We start from the raw sequence: 20,526 nt of genomic DNA on the forward strand, positions 1-20,526 counted from the left end.
TGTGAGGGAAATCAGCAGGAATGACTCCTGAATTTCTTTAAGGCTTCTGTATCTTTAAATTAAAGTCTTTTGTTTTTCATCATCACTAGAGTACTGCCATAATCCAAGACCTTCCCTCATAGGAGCTCCACCACATGCACAGATTTTAGGAAATCAGACTGATACGTAAAGGTAAAGTATTTCTATCACTGAAACCCATACTTTAGAAGTCTAACAAGGAAGCTTGTCAAGTTAATGTTCTGCTGCTCAGAAAACAAAAGAAAACTATTTTTCCAATGAGGGATAAGACCTTTATTTGTAACACAGCTGGAAAATGTTATGCATCCCTGCCCATCAAGGTTATCATCTTCTGCCACTGTATGATTTGCAGTTTAAATGTTTTGGGATTATAACTTTATTATCCAATAGTTTAAGTTTTATAGAGATTGGAGAGCACCAGTTTTATCCTAGGCTGCTCCGAAGACTATGTGAAATAATATGGTGGGGTTCAAAACTAAAATACACTAGACATTTGCCATTCATAACTTATTCATGGTCATTACATAATAAAATTTTGCAGGAAATTTAGTTTGTTCTGTCACTGGGAGGTAGAAGAACCCTGCTTCCTAGTAGCAAATATACCATGACTGGGATTTGTCTATGCTTCATACACCACATTTAGCCCATCTAACATGAGGGATCTGTAACAGAAGAGCACTGACAACTTTAGATAAAGCAAATATGGGGTGGAATTTTTTTCATGGAAAAATATAGCATCATGAAATTCAGTCCTATAACACTACTTGGTACAACTCAAGATGTACAAAGTGTTATTTTACCAGTGTTTGCTTTCTGCTGTCAGAAGCAGATATAATTAGGGGTGAGTGAGCCTTGCCCCAGCTCTGTATCTTCTTCTGCTCATTTCACAGGGGAGAAATGGATGCCACAACTAAGACATACTGCATTCATACAGCTCTGGGATCATTCTTTTCATTTTTTTTCTCCATACTAATGATAGCAATGACCACTGCTGAGCCATGTACCTAACTCTCATAGTCATGCATGAAGCAGATAAGAAATGCATATAATGGTAACCCAGGTCTGCAGAAACTATTGAAAAGTGATATCTATATATGCACAGACACTGCTGGCAAAAAAATAAAACAATGTTTAGGTGACCTACACTGTATGGCACCTCCAGCAGGCAAGGGGAGGAAAGTACAGGAAAGGCTGCTTGCTCTCAACAGTGCTGAGGATGACTACAAAAAGTGTGAAGAAGCCCACCTCTGTAACCCATGCTCTGGCAAGGCAGAAACAAAACAGCAATAGATTGTTGCAGTTGCTCAAATTAGAAAAAAGAATCCCACAAGTTAACATAAATGCAGATAACAGAACATTCTACAGAAATGGGATTTACATACAACTGTAAAAAAACTAGTGGAAAATACTTAGAACCAGCAATTATAGCAACTTAGTTACAGAAAATAATTCTATCAGCATTGCACAAAACATTCCCAACAGAAAAGATCAAGTGACTAGTTTGCTTTCTAGACTTCAATTACAAGAAATTCAAACAACTGAGGACTTCAGATTAAGGTTTAAATGCATTTGATGGTTTGTGCTAGCATCATGTTCTCTCAATAGTCCTAGAGGCCCAAACAATATTATGGTTTCCTAATACAACCCAACACAAAATTTTGAAATATGTTTCAGCGTACATAACAATTAAAGTAAAATGATTTATTGATGATTTACTTACATGCTTCATTTCCTCCAGGAGGTTGGTAAAAAGAAAGGCCCAATGATATTATGGCTGCAATTTCTAATATAATTAACGTAACATCTTGTAATGCTTCCCATACTAACTGAAGAAATGTTTTTGGCTTTTTAGGAGGTATAAAGTTCTTCCCAAACACAGCTGCTCTCCTTTCTATATCTGCTGGGTTTCCACTTAAGCCTAAACATTAGGAAGAGAAATCTATTTTAGAGTAGTTTGCTGATTGTCTACATCATCATAAAAACACAAACACATGATGTTCTAGGGAAAATCTTATGTATGCATGATACATGAATTTCTCTACTTATATTTAATTGTGCTGCATACGTTTAGGGACTCATGCAACATCAGGAGGAACTGTTTTCCAGCACACCAGAGGATGGCTCCAACCACATGCAGATTTCTGTTAACCACAGTGCTACTCATATACTGAGTGCCTGGTTTTCCTGAATTTCTCAGCAATATATCAAAGTCTAGAATATGACTTCCAAAAAAAGTCAGCATTTTTATATAAACATCTACCTGATCCCTTTTTCATTCCAGCTCTTTAGAAAACTCTGAAATTGCAACCACAAGTATGAAGATTAGACAAAAGTCTGCATGTTTGTATAATTCTGGCAAGAGAGTTTGGGTTTCCTCAATAAACAACTGAATTTTAGCATGTCATCATGCTTACGATAAAGAGCCCCATGGTGCAGAGTGGTAACCTGCAGTACTACAGTCCAAGCTCTGCTCACGACCTGAGTTCGATTCCAGCAGAAGCTGGGTTCAGGTAGCCGGCTCAAGGTTGATTCAGCCTTCCATCCTTCAAAGGTTGGTAAGTACCCAGCTTGCTGGGGCTAAAGTGTAGATGACTGGGGAAGGCAAGGGCAAAGCACCCTGTAAAAAGTCAGCTATGAAAACATCATGTGATGTCACCCCATGGGTCGGTAATGACTCTGTGCTTGCACAGGGGACTACCTTTACCTTTACATGTTTATGATAACACAAATCCTGGAGTAAAATGCAACAAAAAAATTCACTAATTTTAAGAGGTCTTCATTTTACACACAACACAAAAACTAAAAGTAAGTTGAACATGAGACCTACATACTAGCTTTGAGCATATTCTTATTATAAGGAAAGAAGAAAACTGTATCATCATGTCAACTCAGAAACACGAAGTGCAAGTTCAAACCAAGGTGACTGAAAGTAGATAGACAAAGACTGATTTCCCACTCTCCTTACGCTGCTCTCATGTTCGTCTTCTCAGCAGGGCTTCCTTCCGATTTCACACTTTCTGTCCTGAGGCTGCAGCAAGCGTCAACATTTTCGTGCAGCAAACAGAAACTGGTTTTTAGTGGTTTGTTTGCTGTGTGAAAACGCCAACGCTTGCTGCAGCCCTGAGGCAGATAGTGTGAAATTGGAAGGACGCCCAGCTGAGAAGATGAACGTGAGAGCGGCGTAAGGTAAGTGGGAAATGGGTCAAAGAGTTCTGCATACTCGGTGTCTGTTTTCATGTACCACCATCTAGCAATCCCTGGACAACTGCTGAATCATTCCTCTAAGGAGCCTGTTGTAAAATGGTGACTTAAAATTATTTCTAAATGTGAGACCAGTCAGATTTTGTTTCTACCAAGTATCAGTTGGAACAAGCCTGGATCCTTCCTTTGCACATATCATCACCTCCCATTCTTAAGTATGGTATCATTTGATCTTCCAGGCACATCGCTATGATGAGATGACCATTTCATCTACATTTATATATATGAGAATGTTAGGTGCTTCCCTTTAAGAAATCTTGACCAACCAAAGTTTTGCAGTTCTTGAGATTTATCTTGACCTCTGTTATAATTACCAAATGCAAATCCAGACAACTCAGACCAGGTGCGACAAAGAACTTTTATGAAAAGGGAAGACCTCAAAACTTTGGCCCCTTTCCCCTCCCCCCAAGCTAACAAGAAAGATCTTGTCTTAATAAGAAAACCTTGCAAACTGCATGGAAAAAGGGCCACCATACTTTTAATTATTTGTATCTTATTTTTCTCAGCTTATCACATCATTCTCCCATCTTTATCTTCACAATCACCACTCTGTGAGGCAAGTTAGTTTGAGAAATTGTGATGTGCCCAAGGTTACCAAGCAAACTTCCATGGCAGAGCAGGGATGTGAACCCAGTTGTCACAGGTCCTAGTCTGATATTCCAAACACTGCATCATGCCTGGCTTATCCAAAGGAGTGCTTAACAACTTTTAACACCACAAAAAAAAATCCCACCAACCCTCCTTTAAGAATAACCAACATTTGCATTTCTTGCTACAAGCATGATGAAAAGTACATACATGCTTCACAGCTATTAGGCAATTATTCTATAACCTACCAAAGGGAAAGATTCAGCAGTTGCCCAAGTATTGTAGCCTAGTGGTTCCTCACAGATGCCAGCATGCAAAGTTCTGGGTGTACCTTTCAGGGCAGGAATGTTTTTTGCCCTCTCCTGGCAAATATCACAGTGATGATCTCATTGAAGACAGTTACTCTAGTCCAGGAAAAAACTCATCTGAAACATCTTTAACTTACATAATTCTAATATCGAACAAACTATTTAACATTTTGCATATGTCTGGCTTTTTGGGACTGATATATATATGCAGAATGTTTTGACTTGCCCACATGAGCTTCCAAATTAAGATTCAACATTCAGGATTATATATGGTCTTTCCACCTCACAAACATATTCCAGATTTCACAAATCAGGGAAAATAATTCAGATATTATCAAATTTATTTCTCATAATATTATCAGTGCTAGCAACTTTGACATAAGGAAGTACATAGAATTTATAAAAACAATTATCAGAGTTCTTGGCATCATCTTCTGGATAAGATGCTTTGGGCTATAAATTGTGTGTCTGGCCAGTAGTTTATAAAATACAAGCTTAAGCATCTCAACGTAATAATGTGATTGGATGTCATACTAATCTTTATTGTATTTTTCACTAAGTAAATGAAAAACTCTGAGGGGCTTCATTGAAGACCTCGTTCTGTCCAAATCCCTACCAATTATATGGAAAGGAGTCTAGCAATAGCAAATTAATTTTAGAAAATCTTAAGAGTTAGGTAGCAGTCTAATTTTTAAAAGTATATTTTCAAACAAAAGCTTAGCTGAAAAGCACCTTGACATTTCAATGTTCATTGCCAGTGTTACATAACTGGTTGGGTATCATTAGAGCTCTCTACTGAACACAGGTAAACACCACTGCTCTTTTCTAAAAGAAATATCTAATGAATACACTTGAACAAAGATTATAGGAGGATTTGATTGACTTCTGCAAATTCACAAAAACTAGCATAAAAGGTTCAGAACAAAATTTGGAATTCAACAGTTTGTAGATTTCATTCTAAAAATGTATTATATGTAACATTTTTTTAGGTTGAACAGCCACAACTTTATAAAATATTTACTATAGTAACTTTAATGGACAGCACCCTTAAAATTGCTTGGTACTTGTGAGACACGTAACTCCATACCTTCTGTAAAGAAGCAAAGAACACAAGCTTTAAACCAAGTCTTTTGCTTTTAATCCTACTATGACCAATAAATTAGGAAAAAATGAGAATGTTAAGCTTCAAATGCAATGACCAATTATTTTGCCAGAGCTAACCCTCACCAAAAGCCCTCAAGAGAAAATGGCAATGTTTCAAGCATCATTTTTATCATTTGTGAATTTATTTAGCGTTAGATTATTAATCAATATAGTGATCAAATATTGTTTGCAACTTTCTATTATACTCCTAGAGTCATAACAGCCACTCTGTCTACAAACTGAGACGCTTAAAGTATCTATCTTAATAAACATGTGCTCCAACAGAGCTCATCCTTACCTTCATTTGGAGAAGTTTTCAATCTTGCACAGATTCCATATACATCCCCATAGCATTCTTGTATTTTATGCAAAGCATCTGCAGCACGCAATTCCATAAGATTACGAAGCTCTTCAAGTGTGATCCCAAAGTCTCCATGATGAGTATCTTTCACAGAGTATTTCACGCCACTGTACGCTACCGAGTTGTTGGCCATGTCTCCCATGATGTACAGTGTTCAAAAGGAGGAAATAGTTTCCAATGAGGAACAATTTTTTATTTTAAATATTTCCACAAGGAAAATAAATCCTTTAGATATGAAAACCATCAAAAGTGCAGATATAAATCACTCAAAAAAAGAGAGATCCATTGGATACGCTTTCCAGGAACGTTATCTTGAATACAATCCCATAATTGGTTCCTTCATTCCAGATGGAAGGGGAATGCAGTCTGCAAAAAAGAAAAAAGTTTATAGTGACAAGTCTCAATACTTGGCATAAAACTTCTATACCACAACTCCTAGAATTAACATTACAAAAAGAAGTAAACTAAAATACTAAAGTTTAAGAGAGCCCCCTCACACCTATTATTTAACAATATTTTCACTTTGATTCCATCCAATTTATACAGGACGGTGGCTCAGTGGTAGAGCATCTGCTTGGGAAGCAGAAGATTCCAGGTTCAATCCCTGGCATCTCCAAAAAAGGGTCCAGGCAAATAGGTGTGAAAAACCTCAGCTTGAGACCCTGGAGAGCCGCTGCCAGTCTGAGAAGACAATACTGACTTTGATGGACCAAGGGTCTGATTCAGTATAAGGCAGCTTCATATGTTCATATGATACTGCATTATGTTTGCTCAAGGCTAAGCACTGATGTCATGCTTTCTAAATTTTGATCTTTCTGTTCCCACTGCAGCCGGCTGAGTCCACCAAATACCCTGCGCTCAGGGATTGGATATCTGGGAACTGCATGGAGGAAAGAAGGATTCCACAGTTGGAATGGAGGATCAGCAAAAATAGCTTCCCATCTCTTCAGGTGGTAGAAACATCTTCCATTCTTGCAAAACATAGTTAGGGTCTAAATTCACGTCATCAGTGGGGATACCATGAGTAAGTGAGTCTTTGTACGTTTGTACACTGAGCACATTTATTCAGCATACAAGTTTCTGATTGGAAGCACAGAACAGAAGCACAACATTTTCCATGAAGAAATACCCTAGTTAGCACAAGCCAATGGCATGTAAATGAATAACTGACTCAAGGCTTGTTAACTACAGTAGAATGACCCATACATTACTCTACCAGATATGGCTGTTACTAACAGACAACAGATAATATTTGGAAAAAACATTAATTCTAACCAAACAAATATGATTTTCAAATATGAACAATGGGTTGGATCCCAGTCCGATTTTTTGCTGGTGAAAAAAGGAGAGTGTCCCCTTTGACCACTAAAAATGCTGAGCTGAGAATCATGGCAGCTGCATGGAAGAAAGGCATACACAATGGGCATTGGAGAGGGACTGAGTTTGTGTGAAAAACCAGGGCTGGATCCAGTACAATATATTACATGTTAAGAATCTGTTATAGTCTGTTGAGGATGGATCAACCACAAAAAAAATTAGCACTGATGAGACTGATGCTCTGTGAAGATGAAAGCATGTTTTAGATAAAAGGATGCCATACTAAGCACTTGCTTCTGGTACTCCTACTCTCCCTCACTCTCCCCTCCTCTCTCTCTCAGATGGAAAGAGGGAAGAGGAGAAAGATCAAAAAACAAACCTGGTAATGGTCTAACCAAGTATAAAGACATTTATAGAAGAAATTAGCTTCTGGAAGAAGCCAACACATGCTGAGAGGCATCCTGTTTGTGCCAACATACCCTCAAACTCAGAAACTAATGAAACAATGAAGCATCAAACACACACAAACACAGAAGGACAAAATATGAGTTATTCTGAAGCTAGGAGCCGAAAAGTATTGTGGCATACAGTAATAAGGGAATATATTTAATAGATTTCGTATGCATAACTTAGAAGAACAGTGACAGGAAACATGATCCAGTGTTCTTGAGGTATTGAATCTATGGGAAGATCAAAGTGTGTTATAGTTTTGGCAGATATGCCCTACTATCAAAAGAACACAAGCAATTTAAAAGTACTAGCAAACGTGCAACTATGGAACACAGGTATAAATTAAAAGCCAAAACAGAATTTTTGGAGATGTACTACAATGACTAAAGTCTGCAGGGTTCTAGTCTCATGCATGCTTCAAGGACGATCATTTTCACTGTTTGGGGGATTTTTCATCTGTAAATTTCAGATAGCTCATGCCTGTCCGTAGACCAATTTTGAGATTAGACTAAGTGAACGAGCAAACATAAATTCTAAGTAACAGACTGAGACAAAAAAAAAAAAAGCTTTAGCTTTGTATATGTACCAATTTAAAAATTTGTTGTGACAAGATGATGTGAAAACCTGGGGGGCAGAATAGGGAATGTCCACACATCGTTTTTCCCCCCTTCACTCCCTACTACCTGCACCACGCACAGGACTTCAGGAATTTAGAGGAGGATTGATAAGCTATGTTATGAAATGTGCTCTCTCATTATAAGTGAAACACTTTTTCAGGTGAGATTTTAGAATACTGTTTTAGCTGTTCTTAACTCACTAGAAAGTGTGACAGCTCTGCATCAATTAAAACATAAGGTAGTTATTCTCCTATATACCACAGATGCAACTCTCAAATCTTCTTGTCTGCTTCATGTTTTTGTTCCTCTTCTGCAGCAGTATGAACCTAGTATATGTTTGCAAGTATATACAGCAGGGATGTCAAACATTTGGCCCAGGGGGACAAATCAGCCCCCCCAAGCAACTGGATGTCATCTGCTTCCTTCTCCCTTTCTCTTGCTTCCTTCTGCATCTCAATTTACTTTGCCAGGCTTACTCAATCACACAGGAGCTACAGAGCAAAACCTCTATTTTCTCCATTGGTTTAGGCTCCTCCTTCTCCTGGTCACCTGGGGAGGGAGGAAAAGAGCCAGCGTTTCCTTTGCCCAATTCCCTGGATCCCATGGGAGAAATACAAAGAAAGCACCTTTAAGACCAACAAGTGCTAATGTTTTAAACATATTTTAAGTTTTTTTTTAATTTTTAGTAATGTTTGTGTTCTTTAAAAAGTTTATATCCCTGCTACCTAATCTTAAATAGGTACACACATGTCCCGGCCTGCCTCAACAAGGTCTCATTTATATCAGATCTGGCCCTCATAACAAATGAGTTTGACACCCCTGATACATCATACCAAAAAACCCCAAACACACACAAACTAATATGCATGCAAGTATTACATTGGCAGAGTCAATTGGAAAGGTCCCTGACTGAAGGAACTTTCCCACACCCCTTAAGGAGGCGGTGGTATGCCCTCTCCTCAAAAAGCCATCTTCAGATCCAGTTGTATTGGCAAACCACCAGTCTGTGTTGAACTTGCCCTTTCTGGGTAAAGTTATTGAGAGGGCAGTGGCAGTACAGTTACAGGGATTCTTGGATGACGCTTCTGCCTTAGACCCATTTCAGTCTAACTTCCGGCCAGGCCATAGAGCGGAGACGGTACTGATTACCCTCATGGATGATCTCTTGAGACATCTGGATCAGGGCAGCTTGGCAGTGCTGTTGTTAGATTTGTCGGCCACGTTTGACACAGCTGACCACTAGCTTTTGCCCCACTGCCTTGCCAACGTGGGGATTCAGGGGTCTGCCCTTCAATGGCTTACCTCCTTTCTCCAAGGCCGGGGACAAAAGGTGGCTATAGGGGAGCAGTCATCCCAGAGGCATCCTCTTGTATGTGGGGGTCCCTCAGGGGACGGTCCTCTCCTTGATGTTAACATCTACATGCGCCCCCTTGCCCAGATTGTCTGGAGATATGGGCTGGGTTGTCACCAGTATGCGGATGACACCCAGCTCTATCTATTGTTGGGCAGCCAGTCCAGCTGCGCCCTGGAGATCTGGACCTGGCACTGCAAGCCGTAGTGAAATGGCTTAGGCAGAGTCAATTGAAATTGAATCCAGTGGTCCTGTGCCTGAGTTGCAGCGACCTAGGTAGGGAAATCCCCTTGCCAGCCTTTTATGGTGACACTATTAGTGCCAGCGTCGAGGGTCAAGAGCTTGGGGGTGCTCCTGGAGCCTTTGCTGACAATGGAGGCCCAGGTAGCAGCCACTGCCAAATCCACATTCTACCATCTTAGGCGGATAAGGCAGCTGGCTTCATACCTGGAGTGCAACGACTTGGCAACAGTGACCCATGCAACAGTCATGTCAAGAACAGACTACTGTAATGCCCTCTACATGGGGCTGCCCTTGACTCAACTTTGGAGGCTGCAACTGGTACAAAACGCAGCAGCCAGGTTGTTAATGGAGCTACCTGTATGGCAGCACATTCAACCTGTGAGGAAAGTATTACACTGGTTGCCTGTGGCATTCTGGATTCACTTCAAGGTGCTAGTTATAACCTTTAAAGCCCTATATGGCCTGGGACCTGTCTACCTTCGGGACCACCTTTCCCCATACGTACCCCAGAGAGCACTACGTTCAGGGTCTCAAAATCTCCTCAAGATCCATGGACTGAAAGAAGCTCAATTGACCAGCACTAGAGCCAGAGTGTTCTCAGTAATAGCCCCCACTTTGTGGAATGCCCTCCCCCAAAACATCAGAGCCTTGAGGGACCTGCCAGATTTCTGCAGGGCCTGTAAGACCGAATTACTCAAACTTGCCTTCAATGGCTAGTGGCTATTACCTTACAGCACCAACAATCTCACTGAACTAACATAATGAAAATCAGAAGCTGGCCATCTTGGATTTTTAATATGTATGGAAATGTTTTTTATATATTTTATTTTAATATGATGTTTGTAAATTGCTAATATTTTAAATTGTTGTTAGCCACCCTGAGCCTGTTGGAGAAGGGTGGGATATAAATCTGATAAAAAATAAAATAAAAATGTGAGCAAGCCAATGAAACAGAAATCCAGTAACACATTAGGAACTATGAAGATTGCTGACTCTCCAAAACTAATGCTGGAATAAATGTTGGTCTTTAAGGTGCCACTGAACTTGGATTTTGAGCTAGCCCTCTGGAATTAACAGCCCAATAAAACAAAGTTCTCTTCTGTCATGCATTAATGACAAATGATCTACACAGAACAAAGCAGGGGACCAGAAATACTTACAGACTTTTTTACTAAATTTCCCCTCCCACCAGAATCTATTCACTTCAGCCCAGTGGCACAATGAGTATGGCATCAGGGATGGCTATCCACAACTAAACTATCTAGATTATAATTCCCTATAAAAACTTCTTAACAAGCCCAAATCTTGACATAGAAAGTTTGACCCAGATACTACCCAACTCAAAGTAACCTCTTGGAATACACCTAGGTTGTGTGAATGATAAACATAATTTACTTTGCTTCAGACAGAAGGTCATGGCAACAGCATTTTACTTACTAAGGCTGCAATCCAGCACAATTACTTGGGAGTAAGTCATACTGAACTCTGAGTAGACTTACTCAGCATTATGTTGCACCTTACACTGTGCTAATAACAGCACAGGCAAGTATGTGTCAGGGGCACATTCCAGCCTACAACAATTTCCTAGCCCACTAATAATCACTAATCTCTTATCTCCATCATTCATGTTTTAGAAAATTCACTAAGTAATACTATGTATATGAACAGGCAATTAAATACATGACAAGTTTGTGGCACAGGAAGTGTCACTGGTGATATATACTCTGTTGAACTTTAATTACCATCACAGGTAGATCAGCAAGTCAGATACTTCCAGATTATGCGCCTTGTTATACAGGTGCTTAAAATTGCAGCTGAATGTTTCTGAAGTCATTAAAAATGAAGCCACTCAAATAATTCACTCCATTAACTTACAGTTTAAGCTTTAGCCTATATGCTGTATTGAAGGTATGACCTTCAGCTACACATTATCAGCAGCCCAGCTTCAGAGAAGGCTTCCAGGGTGATTATCTCAGGAAAGCCTTTACCCAAATCTAATTAGCTCAAAAGACCTCACAAATCTGAAGCATCACATCGCTGTCATCTCCTAAACTCAACTGCTGCTTAAACAGACTTCAATATACCCATCTTTAAATACACTGAAAATATTTAATCAATGTTTTAGTGCACCTCAAGTATGCCAAGACAGCTAGAGTTTGGGGCAAAATTCAACGAAGAGCACTATTGTTTTTCTTTTATTAAGAGCTCTGATACTAGGCATCAACCAATTTTATTTAGGGGAGAACACTTATATTCCACCAGAAAAAGGCAAATTATGCAAAAATGTAATTTTGTTTTGTGGCTGCAAGACAGGATTCTAAATGAGATTTTTTAATGATTATGACCCCCCCTATGCAAGGGAAAAAAGCAGTACATGAACGACCCTTGGCACTTACCGTGAGGGGTCCTTCTCCTAGGAGGAAAGGAGGACATCTTGGGTGCTTTCCCACCGTCCAATCAGGGAGGCAGGAATCAAAACTTCCTCTTCCTGTGGCTGTGGGGAACCACCCATCTTCAGTTCGGGTGACTCCGAGCAGCAGTATAACGTTAACTGTATCTATAAAAATAAAAAACTTCTAACAAGTGAAACAACAACAACTATTAGTCTGTCGGTGCCCATAAATGAGACGGGCGATCGACGAAAGTATAAACTTTATAGATAGGAAAAGTAGGAAACGGGCCCGAAGGCCATCAAATGTTGGTAGAGATGTAGTTAGACACAGTGGAGAATTCAGCTGCCCAAGGTAGGGCGATAGATGGGAGGGCAAGATGTCCTCCTTTCCTCCTAGGAGAAGGACCCCTCACGGTAAGTGCCAAGGGTCGTTCTCCCTAGGAGGCGGAGGACATCTTGGGTGCTCCTAGAGCAGTAGGTTACTTAGGGAGGGATCGCCCTACTCAGGCAGTACATGCTGTAAGATTCGTCTACCGAAGGCCGCATCCGCCGACGCGTAAGAGTTCAGCTTGTAGTGTCGAACGAAGGTGGAGATTGACGACCACGTAGCTGCCTTACACACTTCCTCGACTGAGGCGTTCCTGCTGAAGGCTGCGTTAGCGGCTGCGCTTCTGGTCGAGTGTGCTGTGATCCCAGGCGGAACCTCGAGGTGCAAGGCCTTGTAGGCCTCCGCTATGCACTGCTTAATGGCATAACTAATGGCCGACTTGGACATCTTCTGCCCCATTCTGGGTGCAGAGATGTTGATGAACATAGAGTCTGACTTCCGTAGCGACTCTGTTCTAAACAGGTAGACTTTGATCGCCCTGCGCACGTCCAGGGTGTGCCAGGTTCGTTCCTTGGGGTGTCTGGGATCCGGACAAAAGGATGGTAGGTTGATCTCTTGATTTCGGTGGAATCTGGATGACACCTTTGGTTGGAAGGTAGGATCCGGGTAGAGTACGACTTTGTCCTTGTGGAACACGCATAGCTCTTTCCTAGCAGACAGAGCTCCTAACTCGGAGACCCTTCTGGCCGATGTTATTGCCACCAGGAAAATCGTCTTCATGCGAAGCATCTTTAAGGGCACTTGCATGAGTGGTTCGAAGGGTGGACCTGTTAGGGCGGTCAGCACTGGGTTCAGCCTCCAGGTCGGGAACCGATGGGTCTGCGGTGTGGAGCTTAAGGAAGCCCCTCTAAGGAACCGTCGGATGTGAGGGTGAGACGACAGGGATACACCATCCACCTGCTGAAGTACTGACGACAGTGCCGCGATCTGGCGTTTGAGGGTGGCTGGTTTCAGGCCGGACTGTAGTCCATCCTGAAGGAATTGTAGCACCCTGGGAACAGTAGGGTGCAATGGATCCACACTCTTTCTCCGGCACCACCTGTGGAAGGCTTTCCAAGACATGTTGTAGATCCGCGTCGTGGATTCCTTTCTGGATGCTAAGATGGTATTCGTCACTTCGCTGGTGTACCCTAGGTCTAGTAGCGATCTCCTCTCAACCTCCACGCGGTCAATCTCAGCCATTCTGGGCGGGGGTGCCACACTGGTCCCTGCAGCAGCATGTCCGGCCCGGTTGGAAGGTGGAGGGGTTTCTCCGCTGACATCTGCTGGATTGAAGAGAACCAGGGACGCCGAGGCCACCAGGGCGCAACTAAGATGACCTCTGCCCCCAGCGACCTGATCCTTCTGAGAACTTTTGGGATGACCGGGATTGGCGGGAAGGCGTACAGGAGACCTTGAGGCCACGGGGATGTTAGGGCGTCTGTGGCCTCCGCCTGACTGTGAAAGTACCTTGTGAAGAACCGGGGCAGCTGGTGATTCTGTGGAGATGCGAAGAGGTCCAGGGTTGGCGGGCCGAAGTGATCCACTATCTGTAGGAATATATTCCTGTTGAGGGACCACTCCCCTGCCTGGATGCTCTCTCGGCTGAGCCAGTCCGCCTGCACATTGTGCGCCCCCTTGATGTGTTCTGCTCTTATTGACTTCAGATGAAGTTCTGCCCAGCCGAACAGTTTTCCGGCCTCCCTGTAGAGGGAGCTGGACCTGGACCCCCCTTGATTGTTTAAGTAGGCCTTTGCTGCTATGTTGTCCGTTCGCACTAGGACGTGTTGGCCTGAGACTTGGTCCTGGAAGTGTAGGAGGGCTAGGCGAACTGCCCGAAGCTCTAGTAGGTTGATTGGGAGGTTCGATTCCCTGGTCGACCACTGGCCCTGTGTTGGGATCTCGTTGAGGGTTGCCCCCCAACCGGAGAGGCTGGCGTCCGAGAACAGTTGCAGCTCCCCTTCTATGAGGAAGACTCTCCCCTGGCGTAAGTTGCTGGCCTTGGTCCACCACCTGAGGCTCTCCTTCACCGCCGGGGGCAGTGAAAGGGATATGGAGCGTCTCTCCATGATGTGTAGTTGGTGGGGGCAAAGGAACATCTGGAGTTGTCTGGTGTGGTGCCGACCCCACTGTAGAGCCTCGAGGTTTGAGATGAGGAGGCCCATGAGTCTTGCTAGGGTCAGCAGTGACGATGATGACGCCTGGATCACCTGTTGTGCCAACGTCACTGTCTTTAAGATCTTGTCCTCTGGGAGAAAGATGGCTTTGAGGTTTGTGTCCACTATCATGCCCAGGTGCTCTAGTCTCTGAGTCGGTCGAAGGTGACTCTTGGCTGTATTGATCAGGAAGCCGTGTCTTTGGAGGCAGCTGACTGTGCTCCGTAAGTCCTGTTCTGCTTTCTCCCTTGACGATGATCTCAGCAACAGGTCGTCGAGGTACGGATGCACGTGTATGCCCCTCTGTCTGAGGTGTGCAATCAGGTTCGCCAGCACCTTGGTGAACACCCGTGGAGCTGTTGCAAGCCCGAAGGGTAGAGCTCTGAACTGGTAGTGAGAGCCATTTACGCAGAAACGCAGGAACTTGCGGTGTGAGGGTAGAATCGGGATATGCAGGTAGGCCTCTGTCAGATCCAGTGATGATATGTAATCCCTGTGGTTCAGGGCCTCTGTTATAGACTTGATGGACTCCATTCTGAAGTGTCGTAGTTTGATGTTCCTGTTCAGGAATTTTAGGTCCAAAATTGCCCTCCAGTCCCCGTTCCTCTTGGGAACTGTGAAGAAGATGGAATAGACACCTTGATATTTCTGCTTCGGAGGGACTTGTTCTATTGCCGCTATATTCAGCAGGTGGTGTATTGCCTTGAGGGTAATGTTCCTCCGCTCTGGGCTCGAGCGGAGGGGGGAGATAATGAAGCGATCTGGGGGTATACGCCTGAACTCTATTGGGTAGCCCCGGGAGACAATCTCTAGAGACCAGGAGTCCGCCTGTGAATTGACCCAAGCTTGATGAAAGTGAAGCAGGCGGCCCCCTACTGGGATGTGATCCCAGTCATGCCTTGTTAGGATTGGGGGCCTTCTGGAACTTGCCCGGCCTATCGGGCTGGTTCCTCTGAAATCGGGAGTTGGAGAAGTTCTTATGGGAACTCTGCTTGGCCTGGTTCCAGGACTGTTTCTTGTACTCTTGCTTGGGCTTGGAGAAGTTGGGGGAGGTCCGAAAGGAATTAGAACTAAAGCCTCGCCTGTCGGTACGTCTCAGAAACTTGGGCATGGCCTTCTTCTTATCTCGCGTCTCCACGAGGATCTTCTCCAGTGTGTCGCCGAATAACTTCTCACCCTGAAAGGGGTAGCCTGAGACGATCGACTTGGAGTGGGCATCAGCTGGCCAGGCTCTAAGCCAAAGACCCCTTCTAGCTACCGTGTTAGCTGCCATTGCCCTGGCAGAGAAGGTAAGGGCATCCAGGGATGAGTCCGCTGTGAACTCAACCGCCCGCATGAGTCTGCTGGTGCCCTCCAGGGTCCTTCTGTCCGCATCTGGAAGGAGCTGTGACAGACGTCTGATCCACACTATCGCCGCCCTAGAGACTATAGAGTTGGCAGTAGCAGCCTTGATGGCTAGGGCCGTGGCCTCGTGGCTCCTTTTTAGGGCCAGATCAATTTTTCTGTCCCAGTTGTCCCTAATCGACCCTTGACCATCTTCTGCTAGCAGACCATGGGATTGTAGGGCTGCCACCGGTGCGTCCACTAGGGGGACCTGCAGCATGTCGTTAGCGGGTGCAGTCAGCTCATATAACTTTTTAATAGAGTTGGGGACCTGTCTGCTGGTGCTTGGTTTTGCCCATTCAGCTCTTAGCTGGCGTTCAAAGAACTCTGGGAGGGGGAAGGCCTTGTCGGAGGTCCGGTATCTAGGGAAGAACTCTGAGTTCCCCTTGGGTTTGCTCTTGGAGCTAGTCAGAGGGTTGGAATCCTCCTGGTCCTCTGGGGATGTTTGGAGGTCCAGTGCAGCCAGTACCTTGGGCAAGAAGGATTGGAACTCCTCTGCCCTGAAAAAGCGTGAGGAGGGTTCAGGTACAGACGTACTCTCTATCTCCTCATCCGAAAGGAATTCGCCCTCCTCCCTTTCTCCCTCTTCTGATTCCTCTGACTGATCCCCATACTAGGATCTCTCGCCCTCCAGGGAGTCACTGACTAGGTAGCCTCTGGTGGTCCTAGAGCGGGGACCCCGTTCCCTAGGTCTCTTGGGCGAGGGTGATCTGGAGTGAAGGGATGGACTAGAGGGCCTTGGCCTCCTGAGAGAGGCTGCTTCAACTGCAGCCCCTACCGTCTGTCTAATAGACTCTAAAAATTCAGAAAATAAAGAGGGTCCCATCATGGGTACATTACCCAAGCCCGTCTGGGGCTGAAGGGTCTGCGCTGCCTCCTGCTGCGGCTGGATCTCGAGGAAGTTGAAATCTCCCGCCTGGAGGTTGGCATGCGAGGGTCCCCGACCCTGGAGGCTGCCGTGCTGCTGGTCTCCGTCTTTTCGCGCCCGTTTGCGCTTATCAAAATGGCCCACGTCGTCAGGCCGGCGCTCTGAGGAGGAGGCCTCCTCTGCTGCCGAAGATGACCAGCGCCGCTTCCGTTCGGAGCGTCCTTCCTCCACTCTCCTGGCTGTTCTGCCCCTACAGGGCACGTTGCCGGCAGCCGAGGCAAGCCCCGAGGTCATGCCGGCTCCGGGAAGCGGCCTCTCGGCCCCACGCGATGCGCAGGCAGCCGAGTCCTCATTCGGGCAGGCGTCCTTCGCCCTGCGCGCCATCTCGTCGTTCTTCTTCGCGCCGCGGCTTGAGTTTGAAGCCCGAGCCACTGGCGCGCCGCTCCTCTTCGGGGGGGGGGAAGGAAAGAGGAAGCGAGGATCCACGTGGAGCGGGGAAACGAGCTTTGAGCAGTAGAAGGGACTGAAAGAAGGCTTTTAGAGGGGGAACAAGAAGCAAGAGGAAGAAGAGGAAGAGAGCTTTTTTTTTTTTTTTTTAAAGAGAAGCCTTAAAGGGATAGACCTATCCTAGGCACATGCTCTCCCTGTCGAGGCAGGAAAGGAACTGAAGATGGGTGGTTCCCCACAGCCACAGGAAGAGGAAGTTTTGATTCCTGCCTCCCTGATTGGACGGTGGGAAAGCACCCAAGATGTCCTCCGCCTCCTAGGGAGAATCTGAGAATTTCAGAGCTCATTTGCACCAGGAACAGTTTGTGACTGAAAGTCAGTTTGTTTACCCATAAGCAAACCATCACTAACCTCAGATAATTAGCTCATGGTTCCTATAATTTATCAAAACCCAATGGAAAGGAGAAAGTGATTGCACTGGCTTGACTTCAAATCTGCAGACGATTTCACCTTTAGGTGTTAAGCAGCATAGGAAACAACATGGAAACCTACAAGACTCCATCAGCTAGAGGTCAAGGGGGAAAATCAATGTCCTCCAGAATCACCTCTCTCAATCATGAAACTCAAGAGTATCATAAAACTGTGCCCCTGCTAGTCCCACTCCAGCCAGGCAGTCCAAGCATCAAAAGCTCATTGCCCACAAATATTTAAAGAAATAAATCAACTTCCTATCTGGAAAAGCACCTAGAACATTCTGTCCCAAAACTAGGTTAAAAGCCACATTGAAAAGGGTCTGTATCATCTGGAAATACCCAGAGCCGGACTACCATCACTAATGTGATTTAACAAGCAATGTATTTGTTCTTTCAAGAGATCAGAATACAGCACATTTTACTAGTCAGAATAGTAGTGCTGGACAGCATTCCGCAGGCATGTTAACACAAAAGTTCTTTGCTATCAGTATCACAGAGTAGGCTGTAAAATGAGATTGAGCACATGTAAATTTATTTATTTATTTATTTATTTGGGATTTATATCCCGCCCTTCCCACAAGTGGCTCAGGGCGGCTTCCAGTGATAGATCCAACAAAATTACAGTATTTAAACATATAAAACTCATTTTAGTATGAGTTTTCCTTTATACATTGCTCTACCTGTTCTCTGCTGTTTCACTGCCACTGCAAGAGTGGGGGGGGGGGTACACAACCCAAGGAGCTGAACAATACGTTTACTGATTTTTTCCATGACAACTGATTTTCAGCACCATCAGCCCCACTCTTCTCCAAAAGAGAAAGCCAAATCAAGCATAAAGTCAGTTAATTTAATAGTCTTCTAAACACTGCTAATGAAGTCTGCTGACAAAGTTCATTTACTATGCAATCTCTACACATGCCATCATTTATGACAATTTATTGGAACAGACTTCTAGTGGAGAAATCATCTTGCTCGGATGGAAAGTTTACACTAGCACAGGGGTCTCCAACCTTTCTGAGCCCACAGACACAACTGCAATTTTCAAAGGGAGTGGTGAGTGCCACCCCAAACAGCTGCCATAGGAGGCAGAGCCTAATTCCAAATGGCTGCTGTGGGAGGTGTTGCCAAACACAATACCTTCCCTTGTTGCCAAAACTGAAATGAACAAAAGAAATGAAGGAAAGCCTGGTGGCAGAAGAAAAAAAATAAAGGTAGGAATGAAGGAAAGTCTGAAGGGAGAATGGAACCATAAGACTGGGTGCTTACCGACTTTCCAGTGGCTGCTTCTAGTGCATCCATGGAAATACCTTTCATTTGAACAAGGTCAGCAAATGACAATGCCCTCCCCACTCAACAAGAATCGGGGAAGTATTGGTGGTGGCATAGTACCAAGAGACACCACTCTGCAGAGTCCCACACGAATATAGCATTCACACTAGACTAGATGCACAACATTGTCAACATTAAAACATGGGTTAGATCTGGTTAATATTTAAATGGGAGACGACCAAGAAAATCCAGGGTCACTATGCAGAAACTGGCATGGCAAACCACCACTGAACATCTCTTGCCTTGAAATGCCTACAGGGGTTGCCGTTAAAGTCAGCTGTGACTTGACAGCCAAAGATATTAAAAACAACAAGGGACCAGCATAGTGCTCTCAAGTAAAGGCCAAAATTCCACAGGATTAACCATATTTTGTTAAATATGTCCCTGGAAGGGCGTTACATTCCACTAGTCGAAACCTGCTGGTGATCCCTGGCCCAAAAGAGGTCCGGCTGTCCTCAGCAAAGACTTGGTGGAAGACATCAGGGCCCTGCGGGATTGTCTACAATTTTGCAGGGCCTGTAAGGAAGAGATGTTCCACCAAGCCTTTGCATAAGGACAGCGATGGTTGCCATGCCATGCTGGCACCTTCTCCCCACCCCCTCTCCGATGTAATATCTGGAAATTGAATAACAGCACTTTAAATGAGACACCATTGGGGTTTATAATTTCTTTTTAATGTAACTGATTTTATTGATATTAATATATGTATTTTATTTTTATGTCATACATCGCTCAGAGCTTGGCACTGGCCAGGATGGGATAATAATAACTTTCTTTAATGAAAAGTGTTATTGGAGTGTACATAGAGATACAATTTACACACTTTCTATTATATCTCAATGTACCATGAACTTTGGTTATTTAATTATAGGGGTGGGCGAAAAGCTCATCACAAACCTAATTTCCTGACGAACATTGTTGGTTCATGGTTTGCAAACCAGAGGTTCTTGCCCATCACTAGCCATGACCCCCATGTGGTTTTGCAGGTTCATGGTAGGAAGCGAAAGGAAACCAGAGGGATCACTGAAATGGTTTGCATCCATTTTAGCCTAACAGTGAGCCTGTCAGCTGTTAGGCCAAAATAGATGCAAGCCATTTGAGTGATTCCCCCCCCCCTTCCATGGCTCCCAAGCCTCCATTTCAATGGCTTTTGCAAGCCACGCATGAGTGAAGTCCAAGCAGTAAATTCACACTGAAGTGGAGAACTTGCCGCTTGGATTACACTCGTGCACAGCAACTGCTTGCAAAAGCTGTTTATAGGGAATGTTTCCTTTAAATGGCTTTTGCAAGATCTTTCACCCACACACACACACCAATTGTGCTGGCCTCAGTGAGCTGCCACCACCAAGGAAAGAAGGCTTTGCCCCAAACTTCATGAACTGGGATGAACCTCCATTTTCCAGATTTGTGCCCATCCCCATTTAATACCACTTATCAGAGGAAATCTGAACAGT

The 20,526-nt window shown here is 44.1% G+C and overlaps 1 protein-coding gene across 6 annotated transcripts in view; it reads right to left on the reverse strand.

Annotated features, from left to right (window-relative positions):
* Positions 1 to 20,526, reverse strand: part of ATP2B1 (ATPase plasma membrane Ca2+ transporting 1) — a 115,971-nt gene that overhangs the window by 61,177 nt on the left and 34,268 nt on the right. For all 6 annotated transcript variants that reach the window (XM_060245164.1, XM_060245167.1, XM_060245166.1 and 3 more), the window contains exons 2-3: positions 5,617 to 6,045; positions 1,739 to 1,936 (exon numbers count right to left, since the gene is read on the reverse strand). In XM_060245164.1, coding sequence (XP_060101147.1) covers positions 1,739 to 1,936; positions 5,617 to 5,821 — 403 coding nt within the window. In that variant the 5' untranslated portion in view covers positions 5,822 to 6,045. The remainder of the gene's footprint in view (positions 1 to 1,738; positions 1,937 to 5,616; positions 6,046 to 20,526) is intronic.

Source organism: Heteronotia binoei, chromosome 8 (assembly GCF_032191835.1).
Source record: "Heteronotia binoei isolate CCM8104 ecotype False Entrance Well chromosome 8, APGP_CSIRO_Hbin_v1, whole genome shotgun sequence".
In the NCBI taxonomy this organism is placed as follows: domain Eukaryota; kingdom Metazoa; phylum Chordata; class Lepidosauria; order Squamata; family Gekkonidae; genus Heteronotia; species Heteronotia binoei.